Genomic DNA, 18,444 nt, shown 5'->3' with positions numbered 1-18,444 from the left:
GTGAGTTTTGGGGTCTGGGAGCACTGCTGCGACAGTCTAATCTTGATTGCATTTGCTTTTCAGGAAATCCGTGGTGGAAAACAGGAGTTATGATGATGACCTAGCTGCACAGCGCGTTTGGACCGAAGGCCGAGAGATATTGTAAGTATGAGATTTTGCTTTTTGGCTTTTTGGGGGTGTTGTCGCGTGCTTTTTTGCGGGTGGGTCGGCGGGTCTCTTGGGGCATTCCTGTGAAGGTCTAATACCGGATAGAAGTGGTTTGGACAAAATCCATGCAGAATTTTTTTTTGCTATTTCTTCTTGCTCAATGTAGCGTTTCCGGGGGCCTGTTTGGGGGGCTTCCTGGTGTTTGTGGGTGGGTTTTGGTGTCTCTGTCGGAGCACTGCTGCGACAGTCTAATCTTGATTGCATTTGCTTTTCAGGAAATCCGTGGTGGAAAACAGGAGTTATGATGATGACCTAGCTGCACAGCGCGTTTGGACCGAAGGCCGAGAGATATTGTAAGTATGAGATTTTGCTTCTTGGCTGTTTGGGGGTGTTGTCGCGTGCTTTTTTGCGGGTGGGTTGGCGGGTCTCTTGGGGCATTCCTGTGAAGGTCTAATACCGGATAGAAGTGGTTTGGACAAAATCCATGCAGAATTTTTTTTTGCTACTTCTTCTGACATCTTGCTCAATGTAGCGTTTTCGGGGGCCTGTTTGGGGGGCTTCCTGGTGTTTGTGGGTGGGTTTTGGTGTCTCTGTCGGAGCACTGCTGCGACAGTCTAATCTTGATTGCATTTGCTTTTCAGGAAATCTGTGGTGGAAAACAGGAGTTATGATGATGACCTAGCTGCACAGCGCGTTTGGACCGAAGGCCGGGAGATATTGTAAGTATGAGATTTTGCTTTTTGGCTTTTTGGGGGTGTTGTTGCGTGCTTTTTTGCGGGTGGGTTGGCGAGTCTCTTGGGGCATTCCTGTGAAGGTCTAATACCGGATAGAAGTGGTTTGGACAAAATCCATGCAGAATTTTTTTTTGCTATTTCTTCTGACATCTTGCTCAATGTAGCGTTTTCGGGGGCCTGTTTGGGGGGCTTCCTGGTGTTTGTGGGTGGGTTTTGGTGTCTCTGTCGGAGCACTGCTGCGACAGTCTAATCTTGATTGCATTTGCTTTTCAGGAAATCCGTGGTGGAAAACAGGAGTTATGATGATGACCTAGCTGCACAGCGCGTTTGGACCGAAGGCCGAGAGATATTGTAAGTATGAGATTTTGCTTTTTGACTGTTTGGGGGTGTTGTCGCGTGCTTTTTTGCGGGTGGGTTGGCGGGTCTCTTGGGGCATTCCTGTGAAGGTCTTATACCGGATAGAAGTGGTTTGGACAAAATCCATAAGGAAAAGCCTTTTGGCACTTTTTGTAACTTAGGGTTCGTTAGGGTTAGCCCTAGCAGCAGGATTGCATGTGTTTCGGGGTGTTCTAGATTTTTGCAACTGAGTTCTGGGGTCTTAGAGCACTCTTGGAGCGATGCTGGCTATGGATACTTTTGATTGCTTGCAAGTGGTTTGAATACAATCCACGGTGGGTAAGGGGGTATTTGGGCCTACTTTTACTTTCAAAGTACGTTTTGTCACCATTTTTCTGCTAGGCCTCGTTTTTTTAGATCTGATTGGGGGTCTTCTACATTTTTGCGACTGGCTTTAGTAAGGGTCTGGGTGGGAGCACTGCTGGGAAGGTCTAATTTTGTTCTAAAGCACAGTTCACAGTACACCGAGCTTGAGGGGAAAGATCCGCTAAATTAATTTGGCCATACTTATTTATCCTTCAAAAGGTGACTCAGACAGAGTACGCAATTTCAAAAATATTGTACTGTCTATTAGGAAAATCAAAGTGTGACTTTTTGCACCACACAGTGTACATACCTTATATTTATTTATCAGTGGTATTGTAATAGCACTTCCTGTTTTCCGTTCAATAATTACAGGCCGGGTTTCAGTCTGTGCAATGGGGAAAAAAGATGGAGTCAGGCTTCACATTAACGAGCCGCAATTCAACATCCGCCAGGCAGGCAGTGGACAGGGTGTCTTCTGTCAGTGGTCACCAACATTGATGGACGAAGCGTCAGCTGGTATGGAGGAGTGCCGCTAATAAGAGGAATTGTTTGCTGCATGCAACTTACTTACCAAATTCAACACGACAACTCCAACAACATACAGATACAGTATCCATTGTTTTCTTCTATGAGTGTGACTGCATTTCTTGGATCTCTCTCTGCTTCTAAATTGATCCCAGATTTCTTTATCTTCAATTATTGTTTGACCATGCTGTGCTTTTTTTTTCTTCTCTCAACAAAACCTACCCAAAAAGAAACCCCCATTCCCATCCATTTTCCAAACCCTAACCCTCTTCCCCCAGGCAGTGTGGTTTTGCTTGATGTGTGACTAAATGACATCAATAATTCCACACACTTGCTGGGGAGGATAAGGTCATAGCAACAGGCTGGTGAAGGAATCCGAGGATATATTCTAGACTTACTCAGCTTCAGTACTATTTCTTGTAGTAGTAGGAGCCAATGTCAAATAAATTCAACGCAAGTACTAGTTATACTTGCAATACTTTACCATTTGTTAGGCTACATTGTGGCACTGTTCTAGTGTACTGTCACCTGCTATATTCTCTATCGTACCGTAACCGTTGTAATGCTACAGTAAGGACAAACCAGGTTTCGTTTTCTTTTTTTCCATAGGCATGCAGCTGCCACTGTGTCACACCACTAGTACCACCGCAATGAGGACATTTCATCCGCCCAGGATTGCCAACCTTAATCCCCATTTCCCGTGGAGCCAGCCCTGGGCCTAGCCCTACTTTCAAACACAAATTACAGGTAAGATAAGCTTATATCGACAGAATGAGTTAATAGAAAAGAATGACGCTGACACACACAATTAAAATACGAATTTTTAATGGAAATATAGAGACATGGATAATAATCATGTGATATGGGATATGCAAACGAGTTTGCAAATCAATGGTACATATTTTTGAAGTCATAAGATGTTTTAAAAAAAAAACGGATGAAATTGTCCCTTAGTTACTGTTTGTATAGAAATGTACTGTTTTTAAACACTTGTGTATGTCTTTATGCATACATGTTGGTTTCCTTTTGTGGCACTTATGGTGGTTTTTGTATGTTTTTGTGATTTACAGCCCTGAAGAAGTTCTGGTAACGGAACGAAACGCGTTGGCTGGTGTTTGTATGGACTATTAAAGGAACATTGAATTCCATATATCTTTTCATCATTGCTTATGATTCAGCGTCTGTATGAATGTGAACGGCCCAACGAGTTAATACTCTCCGACGAATTTTGGACATTTACTTTTGCAGCGGTGCTTTTTCATTTATAAAAAATATAGATTACTTCCAACTCCTTGGATATGCTCTTGGGGACAGGGGGCATTTGAAAATTGCACGCCAGTATTTTAGGAATTAGTAATACAAATTGTATTGGTGATATTAGGATTGGTGCTTGGAACAGGAGTGGTCCACTGTCCACATTTTGTTGTAACAGGTAAGATAAGCGTTTGGTGGGAGGTAGTATAATGGACTATTAGGACTAGACGAGAGATTGATGGTAGTACTACTAAAGTCCTAGGACTCTTCAGGAAAACAAACTTACTGTTAAACCCCCACCCACCAGACTCAAAAGCAGTAAAAAACAGGTATGGTCAGATAAAGTTTAAAAAAGTATATTTATGTAGCCCTAACAAAATAATCTCCCTCAAGACCCTCCCTAACCCCAACGATTGTCTTTCAAAAGTCCCAAAAAGAACCCAACTCCCAAATCCCACCCCCCCCAAAGTCTCTAAAAAAAGGGCAAGGGACACTACACTACTGGAGGGTGCTGTTGAATTTAGCGGCCAGGGCATCATACTCCTTGCGGAGGGTGGCATGGTCGAAGCGGAGGCCCTCCACCAAGTTCTTGTAGCTAAGGACCTCCTGCTCCAGGTAGGACATTCTTAGGGATAAGCGGCGCTGGCGTGCCTTGCAACTCCTGTGGGGGGCAGCTGATGTCTTTGCTGCTTGGCGGTGGCGGTTGGCTTTGGTAGCCCGGCTCCGTACCGCTGGAGCACTGCGCTGTCTGGCAGCCCGTGGGGGCATGGAGGAGGATGCAGCTGTCCCAGTGGAGGATGTTGTGGTTCCACCGGTTGACTGCGTGTCCTCCTCCTCCAGGGCCACCAGCCGCCGATATTCGGCGACAGTGGCATCCAGCCTCCGTTGCCGGGCCATTCGAGCCTGCTCCCTCCGTGATGTCGATTTGGAAGGAGCAACTATATGAAGAAAGAAAGACCTAGTCTGTAACCAATGCTCCTTAACATTAATAACACAAAGTGATTGAGCCGAAAGTTGTGTCACAGTACAAGTAGCAAATTGAAAGCACAGTACATAACTATTGAGGACAGTATCTATCTAACCTCCCACTTCTGCATCCTTGCTCTAACATTAGTGGGAGTTTAATGAACAAATTCTACGACCACTATGGACTTCCATTACAGTCGACTATGACAGTACACCAGTCTTCTTCTTCTTCTTCTCTCTTGTTTAGGAAAATTGGTACGTTATCTTATGCAAGCCGGCAAAATGCCAGCGCAGTGAACTTGCACCCGAGAAAAACAGACGCACACCATGATGAGTGAGACAGACTTGCGTTACTGTACCGGTCCAGTACATGCAGGTGGTGAAGCTATTACTTTTCTACTACGGGTGGTACTGAGAATACTCTGTTACAAGGGCTACTGCTTAATTAATTTACCTTTCACCCTACAGTGCAAATAAGTACTAGTAAAGGAAAATGAAGAAGCTAAATAATTTGATTATCTATCACTTCACATGGGATGTATTTGATGACATATGGGATGACTTTAGGTGCTTTGCTTATTATTGAGTGAACAGTGATACACCCACACATGAATGACGTACTACTACTAAACTAAAGTTATTAAGAGAGGTACGGAGTGTCCACCGTAATAACCGGATATATGCTGTGCTTGCAGTTGCAATACAAACTACTGCTACTATTCATGGTAGTATTGGACACATTTACAACTTCTTTTCCTTGCCTTCCCTACACTGGAACGGACGTGCGGGTGCGGTGTTACATGCTCTTCAAGGTAACACTTAGTTCATCCAGTGACCATCTACTCTCTCTAGATACACATATGCTATCTAAGAGTGAGATAATACCATGCTCCAGGCATCCATCCATTCAAAGTATATGCACACATACAGTTTCTGTTTCACCCACCCAGGCTGTTCTCCTTCCACCCATCCTTGCTTCATCATTGACCCAGCCATGCACCATACCATATTCTTTCCTTCCCAGCCACCTCGGCGACCAAGCAAACACATATCATTCTTCTTTGCCAGCCATCATAAAATTTCTCGTCCTTCCACAATTACTTACACCCTTCTTTCGCTTTTCGATCATCCCATCCATCAAGTTCATCTAAGATCTTATTGGGATTCTTCTCACCATAAACTTCACAGCTAAGTCGAAGTACATTTAGAGGAGGATACTACCTGGTTGATTTATAATATACCCGTGCAGAAAGCACACTATGCAGTCTTCAATCTCAATAAGTAAGGAATATATAGCTTACCTCTTCCCGCCACCACCGTGTGAACCCTCACAGGAACGTCCGGCACTTGCACCGCATCCTCCCCAGAGTCCTCGTCCAACACCACCACCTCCGCGCTGGCCCCGCCACCAGATGTTACACCTACAAAGTACATTTAAGAATGTTAGAAATACACCACTCACTACTATATAATATTTGGTCTAGGAGGAATAAAGAAATGTTAAAAAAACGAAATACAATGTAATAATTTGTAACTGTATACTCTAAAGTAAAAATGTCCCTTTTTCCAGGGAAGGCTGTTGTCTTGCAGCACTTTTTGGCACAACTGATGAATGCTTGCTTTTTATTTTTAACACGCACCACTTTTTCTCCTAACAGACAGAAGCTTGACTTCTAAGAACACGAGCAGGATCAAGTTCAAACCAGGTGAGAGCTCGGCTCGACCACAAGAAATGTGTCCAATTAATCGTCAGCACTAAGCACTTTTCCATTTTCAGTTAAACGTTTAGTTTTATGATAAAGTTGATTTTAATAAATGTGTTTACTTTTAATAAAGCTTTTAAACTTAAATAGACTCTGTGGTTTTTGGTCCTCCAGACTAGAGTGGATGAGCTAAAGGTTTTGGAATTTTTGCAAGCATGAGTCCGTGCCTCTGACACTTCTTGACTCTGACTCCGTACTCTTGTCCTGCGTTGGATAATCTAATCATCATTGGGGATCAATCATCGGTGACTTTGGGAGCTAAATGACTCTGCCACACTATCTAGTCAGTAAGGAGATTGGGGGTTCAACGACAAAGTCTGTTATCACTGAGGTATGTGGAAAGTCTAACAGCACCTATTATAATTGATAAGCTAAGCAATGCATTGTTTAGTGTCCATAGTTCTGTTTGTGCAGATTTGTCCCTGCAACAGTAGTAGAATGGATTGTCCTACTATCCAAACCAAAAGTAAAGTAGTATCTTATTCTTTCTTGGTGGCCATTCACCTTTTTATTGTTGGCAATTGTCAAAGCATAAACATTTAGAAGACTTGAAAAGACATTATGGACAATCCCAGAGGACTGCACTCAGTGCATAGAGCTATTGCTGACTAGAATGGGAGTCCAATGGAATTGCCAAATGTGCAATCTTAGTTAGCTACACAGACAGACTAATAAGAATAATCTAGTAATACCACTGGGAGTCATAGTCGAGGCAGGATAAGAATTTAGATCCAGTCTACAAGAAGATCAAAGACGATTTAGAAAAAATCGAATGAGGAACGCTAGGAAAAAATAGGTACTCTATATTAAAATTAAAACTTACTGGGGCCAGCAAAGGAGCCCTCGCCTGCCCGATCCTGGCCTGCATCCTCCTGAACAGCACCCTCCTCCTCATCCTGTGTCCTCTTGCCCTTGGGGGGAGCTGATGTACAACATGAAAGAAAGAAAGACCAGAAAACATGGATGAGATTTGTCAACCAAATCAAACATTTCAAAAGAACAATAACAAAATATTTTGGAGAAATAGCAAATAGCAACTATTCCACGGGATATATTGACCAATCTCATGTGGTATACTACGTTATTCGTATTGCCTGATTTGCGGACCGTTGACTTTGAAAGTTCCTATGTAACTCACTAAACAGACTACTAAAAAGGTTTGCCTAGGCCTGGCAGGCAGCAGTCCGCAGCACGCGAAGTGACAGACAAAGTCCATCATGCTTGCAGATTAGTGAATACTCAAACTATCAATCCACCGACCACCTCCACTATTTCTTCTTATAGCCATGTGTCTAAAGGAAGTACTGGACTTCAGTCTGTTGGGGCTGATTTAGAAGTCCCTTGCGGCTCATTTTCCTCCATTGTTGCGTGACTTTTGTGACGCAGCGGCAGAACAAAAGAGGCGCCATGGTGCGGCGTATATATAAAAAAAAAATGACGCATATGGGAGATGCATCACGTTGTAAAGCCCTGCGCCATCAGGGGGCGTTCCGGCGCAAGGGAGGGCGTTCCTGCGCAGGAACGAATCCTAAAAGTGGCTGAGGGAAATCTACAAGATGTCAATCAGTCACTTTTAGGACAATGATGCGTGATTGAAACCCTGCGCCTGCTTGAAGCCGACGTACGGCTTGATGCTGCATTGGGGAGATAGGGCACCCCAGAGCATTGCTGGAGCTGCGCCATCGTTGGCACGCAACTCCAGCAATGCGCCGCCTTTACGGCACAGATGCGTAAGGCTTCTGTGACGTTTTGGGCCCATGGGTGGTGGTGGTGGCTTGGCGCACAATTACTGCCGCATCCCTGCTACTTTGCAGGGATGCGCCGGTAATTGAAAATATGACCCTTAGTGTCTAGCATTACGCAGTTCTTTACACTACACTCATACATAATTTCTCAGGCCAATGAAATGAACACAAAATACAAAACAAATAAGCATAGTAGCAAGCAAGGCTACTGAGAAGGAGAGCAGTGCACCTGAAATGCATAGAAGATTTTGAAATATAATTTACCTACAATGTAATCGGCAGCATTATTGCTCTTGGTAAAGAACAAAGATTTGCAAATAACAGAGCCGGATAAAACAGAGTAGTGATGAAATAGCTAGAAATAGCTACTACTACTCACCAAGCCCGGGGACCTCTACGCCGAGCCCGTCCAGCAAGTCCCGTTCCCGGTCCATGACATCCGTCCAGCGGTGGGTGGCCTGGTTATAGGTGCGCCGGACCCCAGAGAGCTTAAACATGGCCCGGCACACCTTCTCCCACCGCTTCCGGCGCTCCCGGATGCCATAGCCGGTTGCGATCTTGCCGCCTCCCAGGATGGTCTTGGGGAGGCGGCGCTGGACGTGGAAGATTAGTGCAGCCACCTCCTCCGCGCTAAAGATCTCCTGTGGCATCACTAGCTCCCCCCTCAAACGCCCGCACGGGAGCCGGGCACGGGGTGCGGGACCCTGCCCCTTCTCAGGGTGCTTCCCGGCTCCCTTTACCATGGTCTGGGCAGAAATGAAGTTAAATAATAAAGAAGAAATAGAATAGGGAAGAAGAAAAGAAAAGAGTTTAAAAAAGTAGTTTAAAATTAACAAAAAGTAGCAGAAAACACAAAAATAGAGAGGTAGAAAAATAGAGGGATAGATAATAAGTAAAATAGATCAAATAAACTTCAAACAAGCAAAGGATGGCAGAGATTCAGAGAGGATACAGAAAGCATGCCCAGAACCATAGCAATGAATGAGAAACAAGATGGCCGTGCCCATTCACGACCGCGTGGGTAAGTTCGCGCGAGATTTTCCTCACGATCACACGCGAAATTGTACTAGCGAGCAGCACACTTTGCGAGATTACACATAGCGGCCGGAAACGGAATTACGTCACGCAAACAAGATGGCCGCGCCCGTGTACGACCGCTAGGGTAACTTCGCAAACGTATCACTACAAGCGCCTTGGGAACACGCAAAAAATCACGTGAACATACACGCCGCAAAAAAGAAAATAGTGTATTCGCACGCATTCGCGGCTTCCGAAATCGATCTCGCACGGATTCGCGCCCCGCAAATCGCGCGAAATTGCAGAAAAACGATTTTTGCTAAACTGAAAGCAATCACCAGGTGCAAAAGTTCAAACTTAACATTAGTAACCATTCACTCTAGTGCTTCCTGAGGGGCCCCTCCAGAATTCAGTTGCCTATTTGCAACTATTCTATGACCCTGCTATGACCCAAACAGCAGGCTCATAGAATAGCTACAAGTAGACCATAAAGGTCCTGTGAAAAAAAATTGCATTGCAACAGAAAGCAAATTACAGATAAGGAAGGAAGCAGGTGCCAGCCAGACTGGAAGTTTCAAAATTACTGACACATTAATCACCCCCAAATTAATTCATGGCAGTTGAAGAAGGGCAGGTGTGCTTGCTTTCACTGCAACAGAAAGCAAATTACAGATAAGGAAGGAAGCAGGTGCCAGCCAGACTGGAAGTTTCAAAATCACTGACACATTAATCAACCCCAAATTAATTCATGGCAGTTGAAGCAGGGCAGGTGTGCTTGCTTGTTTTCACCCCCATAATCTACAGTGATAAACAAACCTAATGGGTGGCAGTGAGGATGTACCAGAGGGTGGCATGGGTGTACCAGAGGGTGGCAGTGGTGAAACAGAGGGTGCTGTGAACCTGTGATGATAAACCAGACGTAGAAACAACATAGTCGCGGCCGTTGCGAGCCGAAAAGTAAGTTCGCAATTGCGAAATGGTCCGCAAATCCTCGCAAACGCTCGCCAACACAAAAACCGCAAAAATCCGCAAATCCGCGAGAGTTCGCGTATTTTTGCGGATTGCGAATCCGTAAATTCGCAAATTCGCGTACGCGAGATCCGCTAGATCCGCCCATGCTTAAGTGAGACAACACAGGGAATATTCACCATAGTCCCAGCAATGACTTTGTTGCAGACAAAGTTTTCTGGCTTTCCACACTGGGCACGAGCTTGTCCACTACTATATCAATATTGGCAGGCAGTTGTGAAAGTGGTGAGAGACATGACAGGCCATCATGTGGAGGATGGTCAACGAATAGCCCTGTTGGGATGTTGGGACATGTAAAGAGCTCCCTACATGGAGTGAGTGGTTGTCCATGGAATCAGGTCCCTAAGATAACAGAGTGGCTGATGGATATGGCGACCTGTAATGATTGTATTCAAATATATGCGATGATGCAACCTATAACTTTGAGACTGCGAGATATGTGGGGCCCCTTTAAGATATTCTTATCCAGAAGTGTCCAGACAGTTTCAGATAGAGGGACTGTGGGAGCGGATGGGTATCCAGCGTTGATCGATATTATGTGTACTCTCCATGTTCATGCGCTGGTGGCAAAATATGAAATATAGCTGTTCTTGTTCAGTTTTGCATCCTTTCTGAGCAGCAACAACTTTTCCCCAATCTACAGGAAATGTGGACTCAGGAAAGTTCTGGATATTAAATTCTGACAGCCACGGCCGCTGCAGGTAAGAGCGGTAGGGCTGGGGGCCAGGTGAGGGGGGATTTCGAGAGAATTAATTAATTTTCCCTCGTGGTCGTCTCTCGAAATCCCCCTCACCTGGCCTCACCACCCCACCGCTCGTACCTGCAGCGGCCCGGCTGAATTCTGAACTGTGCTGTTTTCGTATTTTATGATACTGACAATGTGAATTTCCAAACTGTATATCCATACTATCTGCACTCATTTGTTTAAGCTGTTTTGAGTTAAAATAAAATCTTTTTTTAAAAAGATATGATACAAAAAACACATGAGCACAGGCGCAGTAATCTATTTCTGGGACAATGGAACAGAAGTGTAATTGGACTTGTTGTCAAGGTGCCAAAAAATGAGGAGGTCACTGTGATACAGCCCAATCCAATTAATATGGTGCAGTGGTGGAGAACGACGGTGATGGGGAAGTTATCACCTATGTTGGACAAGGAAGAATGGATAGAGACAAATCCTCCAATAGAGAGCCTAGTAGCCACCCAAGCCTAGCTGTTGTGTTGCCTGTGCCTAGAGGAGCATTCAAGGGATGTTCCATATGACTTTGAGAGAAGTAGAGATCTACAGACCGTTTCCCCGTATAAATATGTATCTATGTATTTATTTATGTATTGAGGCCTTTGGGGGTATAAGGATTTCTGCAATGTCGGGAGAGGAGGCGAAAGACAAATAGAGTTTTGGAGAGAGATCCCCAATCCCTGGTCCAGTAGGAGCCTTCTTGGTGTAGTTTTATTTTTATGCGTGCTAGAAGAAAGTTTAACTTCAGGTGTGATTTTTTTTTGGTCCAGCTGACGTCACCTGTAGTAGATATTTTTTTCAAAGTACATGGAGTGATGCGGAAAGACGAACTTGAAAGTTACACATGCAATTATAACAACAATTCTTGCTTTCGGTAACAGTCGGGGGGCTATAGGAAAAGTGTGAATGTGGTCTAGTTTTTAGTTTATAGTTTTTAGTTTATGCAGTAAATCATGTGGCTGTGTAGAGAGCTAAAGTTTAATGGACCAAGAGTAGATTTGGGAATGCCAGTCAGTAGGAAATTCTCAAATGATAGGACTTGGAGACATGAAGCCGAAACTTAAACATATGTTCTACAAACAACAAATATACCTTATCTCCTGAAGCAATAGGCTGTAACAAGAAATAGGTCAGCCAGCAGCCATGGGAAAAACTTATAACTAACTTAAGTTGATTTCTTACATTTTTAAAAATCTCACAGCATCAACAGGGAGCAGTGGCAGAGTTACAGGAACCGAACGCTCAGTACCGAGGGACCATTTCCCAGTCTTAAGTACAAATACTCATAACCAGAAACAACTAATTGAAAGATCTTATCCAGGACTGAAAGGATATCATATTATATTATACTATACTATACTATATTGTATTACAAATGAGAACAAACCATTAGGGAACATGCACCTCTCTCCTACCAATAGTCTGAACTTCTGAGTGGTTTTTGGAGCATTTCAGAACATTTCTATGTAGATCATCAATGGGGACCCCAATACAACCTCAGTGTTGTGGTCAATGTGAGCATTGGTCCAGTACAATATTATAAACCAGGTGCAAACACATGCAACACTACGCTCCAATATAGACATAATTAAATCCTCTTCATTTTACCCTGTGATAACACACTTTGATGATCCCTCATCATCTTCTGCAGCTGTGTCTTCATCACAGGGCCAGAGCAATTCAACCAGGAGGCTAATAAAGCATATAGACTTTACCCTAGCCTAATTGGCCTTAAATTATTTTTGGGGAAATGCCCATGCTAAAATGGACTAAGATGGCAAAGGATTCCCCTCTCCTTGCTAAAGTATTTCCAATTCTCTATCGTAATCAGTTTATGCACTCATTTGATCATTTGGGATGCTGGTGCAATACAGGCCTATTGGCTAACATATATTTGCAAGAACCTCTTTCAATTTAGACTTGAAGATTGAGTTCCCGAGCAAAAATATTGGCAAAACGACTTTCCCACAGATGTAAAGAGAACTCTTCAAGGTGAGCTGATGTGATTCATGAGTCATGATATGAGGTACATGTTGAAGAGGTCATAATACTCAACAGCCCGGGAAATCCTGATTCACTGTATTCCTTCTCGCATTGAAACCGCCTGGTGTAAGTGCGCTCTATAAATAATTTTAACATAACATAACATTGCCACTGCTTAAGAGGTAATTTGCACATGGGCAACTAAGTGAACCTCTGCAGCCCAACATATGTTCTTCATTGAATCTGACCAGGCAAGCAAGTCTTCCTCATTCAGATGTGTCATGGGTAGCTGATTTTCAGACCACCCAGAAGCACTGGTCTGAGAATATAGGAAGCAGAGCCTTGATAGCCAAGTAGAACTGCCTCCATTTCTCTTCACTATGACAATCTTCCTGTGTTTGAGGATGCCTGCAGGCCACAAGACCAAGGCCCCGATTGGTTCCCAACCTTGCAAGGCTGGCATCCTAAGTATTAATCGTTGGAGTTGTAGCAGACCACTATTTCCTCTCTAAAAGCTTCAGTCTCAAGCGCTAGGCAGGAATTACTTGGATTACCAGGTTCATAGGGAACAGAGTCTAGAAATTCTTCAAGCTCTAGCCCGAGAATGTCAAGTAAAGGTGGTCTACATTTTTTAAATTAGGCCATTCACACAAAGCACTGTCAAAAACGTTGCTAGGTTCCAGTGCGCTCGTATTTTTCATATGATGATGCTAAACCCCACCCAAATAGCTTGCTCTGAATATTGATATTGCAGTCTCCTGAAAGGGTGATCTCTTTATGTTCATTCAAAAATGACCCCAATAGAAGAGACCCTTGGTTATCCTAATAAGATATGTTTTGGAGATCTATCAAATGTGACTTATAGCAGAGGGTATGCATGATTGTCTGCTTGAAAATGTTGCCTCAATTAGCCAACTATCTAGATGCAAGTGCAAGTGCACGTGGACTGACTGACCTTCACCGAATACAGGAACCCACCAGATCAGCTTGGCCATTTTTGAACATTCAACTGACAATGTTAACCTCCTACACCAAGAGAAAAAAAATGTATGGTACCGTCGAATTGGAATATGGACATAGGCATCTCTAAAGTCCTGAGAAGATGTGCTAACATGGAAATCCATATCTGACAGGAGCGAGGATATTTTGCACCCTTCACCGAACCCACAGAAATCTCCATAATACAATTGCGGAGTCACACTGTAGGTCTGTGGAAAGGGGAATGAGACAAGAGAGCTGAACTAAGATATTGATTTTCTGGTAAAACGAGTGCGTGTTGGGGCCAATCTTTTAAATCATGTTTGCCTTTACCTCAAACCACCTTGTATTCCTTGTATTATGTGGTTATCCGACCAAATGCATGGCGTAGAGGCAGCTGCTGTTGCATCATTTGCTGTATGACGGGCATTTGATTATCTAAGAAAATCAGCAGTGCCAGTAATGTCTGTATGGGTCCCTGTATTTTGTCGTGGGTTGACCCCATGGGAGACGCATAAACCAGAAGGCAGGGCAAAGTAAGATGGAGGCGTGACACAAGAGAAAGTTGAGGAAAGGGACAGAGTCAGTTCCTACCACCAAGCTAATCATGAAACAGCAACATCAAAGAAAGACTCCTTTTCTGGGCTGAGCAAGAGCCAATAAGGAATCTTGAAAAGCAAAAAAGAGTATAAAGACCGTAAACCCATCCCTTTAGTGACTTAAATACAAACCAGTTGTGATCAATCACCTATGCCAACCTGTGCATATGAATTGAGAGCAAGTTAGAGAATGCAACCAGCAGAGGAGAGTTAGGAACATCTGCCCTGTGGAGAAGAACCAGCTGTGGAGAGCTGAATATGAGTTCTTACTACTCATAACTGGCTGCAAGTGTGCACCCAAGGAGAGCTGAAAAAGAAAAACATGGGACATGGCTCCAGAGATGCAGCTGAACTGGCAAAGGCAGATCTCTCAGCTTGACAACTGGGAAAAATATGCTGAATATACTTTCTACCATGCGTGCCAAGAGAAGCGACAATTTTATCCCAAAGGGTGGTACCATCCTGAGTAAGCCTGGAAACCTGATAGGTTCAGCGAAAAGCCCTATCCCCAGGATCTAGACAGAAGTGCTGATGATACATCAGAAGACACCAATTCACAACAGAGTTGCTGACCACCAGGTAGAAAAACCGCTCCTCCCAACCGAACAAATAGGCATAGCAGAATTGAAGTACTGATAAAAGAAGAAACGGACACCAATGAAAGAACCACAGCCTTCAGCAGTGCAAAGGTATATCCCAGGAAATCAAAGAGCAACACTCAAGGAAAAAAACAAGCTCTTTATTACATGAACCAACCTACTTAAGCAGATGAAGAGACTCGCTTTGCGGCCAAACTGAGATGTGAGAGCAGGAATTCCCAATTTTTGCCATTGTTTCTACTCATGAGTACGTGGGTTGCTCATTGCTGGACACGTGCAGGATGGTCTGTGTACTCTATGGATGTAAAGAAGAGATACCCAGAAGTATAGGAAGGTGTGAAGAGGAGGCCTAAAGCTTTAGGATCGGGACAGAGGCAGCTACAAAAAAATGTCACTCTTCCCAGTGAAGCAATCTGATTACGTGAGACTTCTTTTTATTCCATTTTTTAAGCGCATCGACTAGTCGCCGCACTTCTGTCCAATCACATTTTCCCGGGGTAGGTTTAAGTGACTCACAATTAGCCTTTCTTTCCTATGGTGAAGCAGCCTAAAGTCTAAGCCCCGCATTCTCCGTAGAGTCAGGGATGGGTTGCACTTGGGATAGCTCGTAATGACTGACCCTTGAAAAGATCTGTTTTTTTAGAACTATTGAGGTTGTGTAGACCTGTGTCAACACAACACGGGTGTCAATAATAGAGTTGTTTGTTAAAGTAGGAATACAATATTTTATTTGTGGCGATTGACAAGCTACATAGGACACTGGGGCAGCCTGCCTTGCAGCCCAGCAATATGTCTTCCATATTGATCTATTATATGTCATTGCTGCATTATGGGGAAAAGAATATGTTATAAGTGACTGAATAATAGGGAGTTTATACGATTGACAATGGGCATTTGGAATAGCCAGTATGAAGGAGTTGTGTTACACCTGGTGTGAACAGCCCAGTTTTGACTTAGAGCAGCATCACTTTCGACAAGTATCGAACAACAGCGGCTTGGTTGTGCGATGTCGGGTTGGAATCACCAGTGACTGGATTGGCCTAGAGCTATATTCTGCTACATTCTGCCTGGCATCAAAGCAAGAATTGGGCACTCTAAGGTCAACCTTCATGCTATGGTGGCAAGAGATCAGATGTGGGCATTATACTGATTTCATCAGCACCTACCTTCCACCCTGTGGGTCACATCAGGTGAAGAGGGCACATCATTTTCAAACTATTACAACACGACCAGGGAGAGTTGGAGATTCTATGATCTCTGCATTTTAAGGTTGGTACAACTTTGGGATCTTTGAAAGGTTTAATGTAGACATCAATAAAGCATTCTCTTGAAATATTACATAATGCACTCATCAATAATGCCATAGTTTATTGAATCCACCATGGATGTGGTGTGTGTGTTAATGTATGGCTCTTTGATCTTCTCCCTTCAATGTCGTCATTGCCTGCTCATTTACCCATATTCTTATGAAGGAAACAGAAAAACACTACTTCAGTGATGCTGTCTGATGCTCCCTGCTTTTCTTAGCCCACCCCTCGTTCACTCAAAGTTTCAGTCGCCTTCCACTGACGCCATCTTCTCCATCACATCCTTGCCAATGCTTTGCTATTATATTGCCTCTCTCGAGTCCGACGTCATCAGCACTGGCCTCCCCCAATGGGAGTAATGCATCCTTTAATTCCTTTATCTGCCTAGAAAGCCCACTTGCGTCGATTCCAAACACTGCTTACCAATTAACCAATTGCTTTGCACTCTTTTCAGCCATCCTCTGGTCCCGGACCCCTCCGTCCCTTTATTACAACACCTATGCATTGCACAGACCAGCATACATAGGTCCTCCTGTCTGCAGCACTGTTCTATACTTTTACATACTAAACTGCTGCATCTACACCCTCCAGACAGTAAATGCTTCACTTCTTCCTGCCATAAACCCCAGTTCAATCACATTCCCTCCATTTCATTTACCCTGCTACCCAATTCAGGAATGGTACCGATCACTATCCAGCAGGCACTTACACATGCCAGCTTATGTTACATCTCAAGCTCCCATCTGTTTCTTCAAGCCTTTACCACTACAACCTCCCTGGATGTATCGCCAGTTCCTCCTCGGGCCTGTACACTTCTTGTCCACAAATACCCTTCCTACTGTCTAGCTACCTGCAATCTACCCACATACACACCCTAATTCTGTGCCCTAGATTAGAGTTTTGAGAGAATTCAAGGGGACTCCTAAAGGATGTCATGCTTTGCTGTATGGTCAGTGAATTGCAGATCATGGAAAAGGGTTAAGTACATAAAGAGTGCTTTAAAACCATAACTACCAGCTAGGAAGGTGGGTACACTAACCTTCACAGCATCTTCCAAGGCCATCACCTTGACCAAGCGTTTCCTCTTGAGTAATTGTTGCTTCACCCACTGCTCCACTTCCACGTTCCACTTCATGAAGATGACGTAGAGGCAGTAGGCGCTCAACAGAAGCATGCTCTCCCACCACAAGATGAAGTTGTCCAGGAAGAAGATGATGAGCATAATAAGGTCCAGGATGTAGAAGGACACGTCTCTGAACAAGGGCCACCAGGTCAAGTGCAAGATCTCACGGGAAAAGAGCGCACAGGTCCCGATGACAAAGAGGATGTTGAAAACAGCAGAGCCTACGATGGTGCCGATGCCAACGTTGCTATGTGAGATGAAGACTCCAATGAGAGACGTGAAGAGCTCCGGTGCTGATCCACCGGCAGCCATGAAGGTGGCCCCGGCCACATCTTCGGAGATCTGCAGCTTGTCTGTGATCACCCCCAGGGCAGGGACAAAGAACTCATCACACACAATGGCTAAGGCCACAAACACATATGTCATGCCAAAGATATGTAGGGACACCCAGCCCTGCCGGCGCTGCTCAATGCTGAAGAGGTCCTTAGGATACTCTGCCTTAACATGGGGCAAGATGGGCACAGGGGGACGTGTTGGCGCTATGGGAGATTCTGTACTTCTACTGGTTGGGGTGGTCGTCTTGATGTGTTTACCAACTGTGGGGACTGGTTCAGGATCCACAAAGATGCAATGTCTAATCTTGGTCCTGTCTGACACATTTTCTTCCAGTGATTCAGGGAGTGTCTGGTTGCTAAGCTCCCTGAGATCAACCTTCAAGAGGTCCCCCAAGTCCTCATCTGCACTGACTTCTTCAGGGCTGTCTGGCCATGGGACGGAATCTGGACCAGTTGTGTAGGACAGCTGGTACAGAGAACCAACCACCACCATGCAAACCAGGAAAAGGACTCGATTCCACTGGAGCCTTCTCCTCCGTGGTAAACGCATTTTCGACAGCGACGATCACTGGACATGCACAAAAATCAAGTTGTTACTGATCCAGCTGAGCAGATGCTACCGCTGAGATCCCATCCTGCCTTCAACGTGTACCATTTCAGTTCACCAGAAGGAAGCTCAAGCGCACTGCTGATGCCGCCGGCAAATGTGGATTAAAACCTATAAGAAAAAAGACTGGTCATACAGGAAAGCACATGGTAATCATACACTTTCAAGTGTTCTTTTAATATCTAGGTTTCCCAGTTGGGAATCTGTTCCAGAAATATCTTGAAGGCCTTTCCCTAAAATTCGAGATTGAGGAAGCCTATTGTGAACCATGTTTGCGTCATCTACTGCACAC

The 18,444-nt window shown here is 44.3% G+C and overlaps 1 protein-coding gene across 1 annotated transcript in view; it reads right to left on the bottom strand.

Annotated features, from left to right (window-relative positions):
* Positions 1–18,095, bottom strand: part of SLC24A1 (solute carrier family 24 member 1) — a 195,835-nt gene extending 177,740 nt beyond the window's left edge. The window contains exon 1 of the mRNA XM_078684072.1: positions 17,127–18,095. Coding sequence (XP_078540198.1) covers positions 17,127–18,095 — 969 coding nt within the window. The remainder of the gene's footprint in view (positions 1–17,126) is intronic.
* Between the last annotated feature and the right edge of the window lie 349 nt (positions 18,096–18,444).

Source organism: Lissotriton helveticus, chromosome 3_1 (genome assembly GCF_964261635.1).
Source record: "Lissotriton helveticus chromosome 3_1, aLisHel1.1, whole genome shotgun sequence".
NCBI classification, from domain to species: Eukaryota; Metazoa; Chordata; class Amphibia; order Caudata; family Salamandridae; genus Lissotriton; species Lissotriton helveticus.
This window is presented reverse-complemented; position numbering and strand designations above follow the sequence as displayed.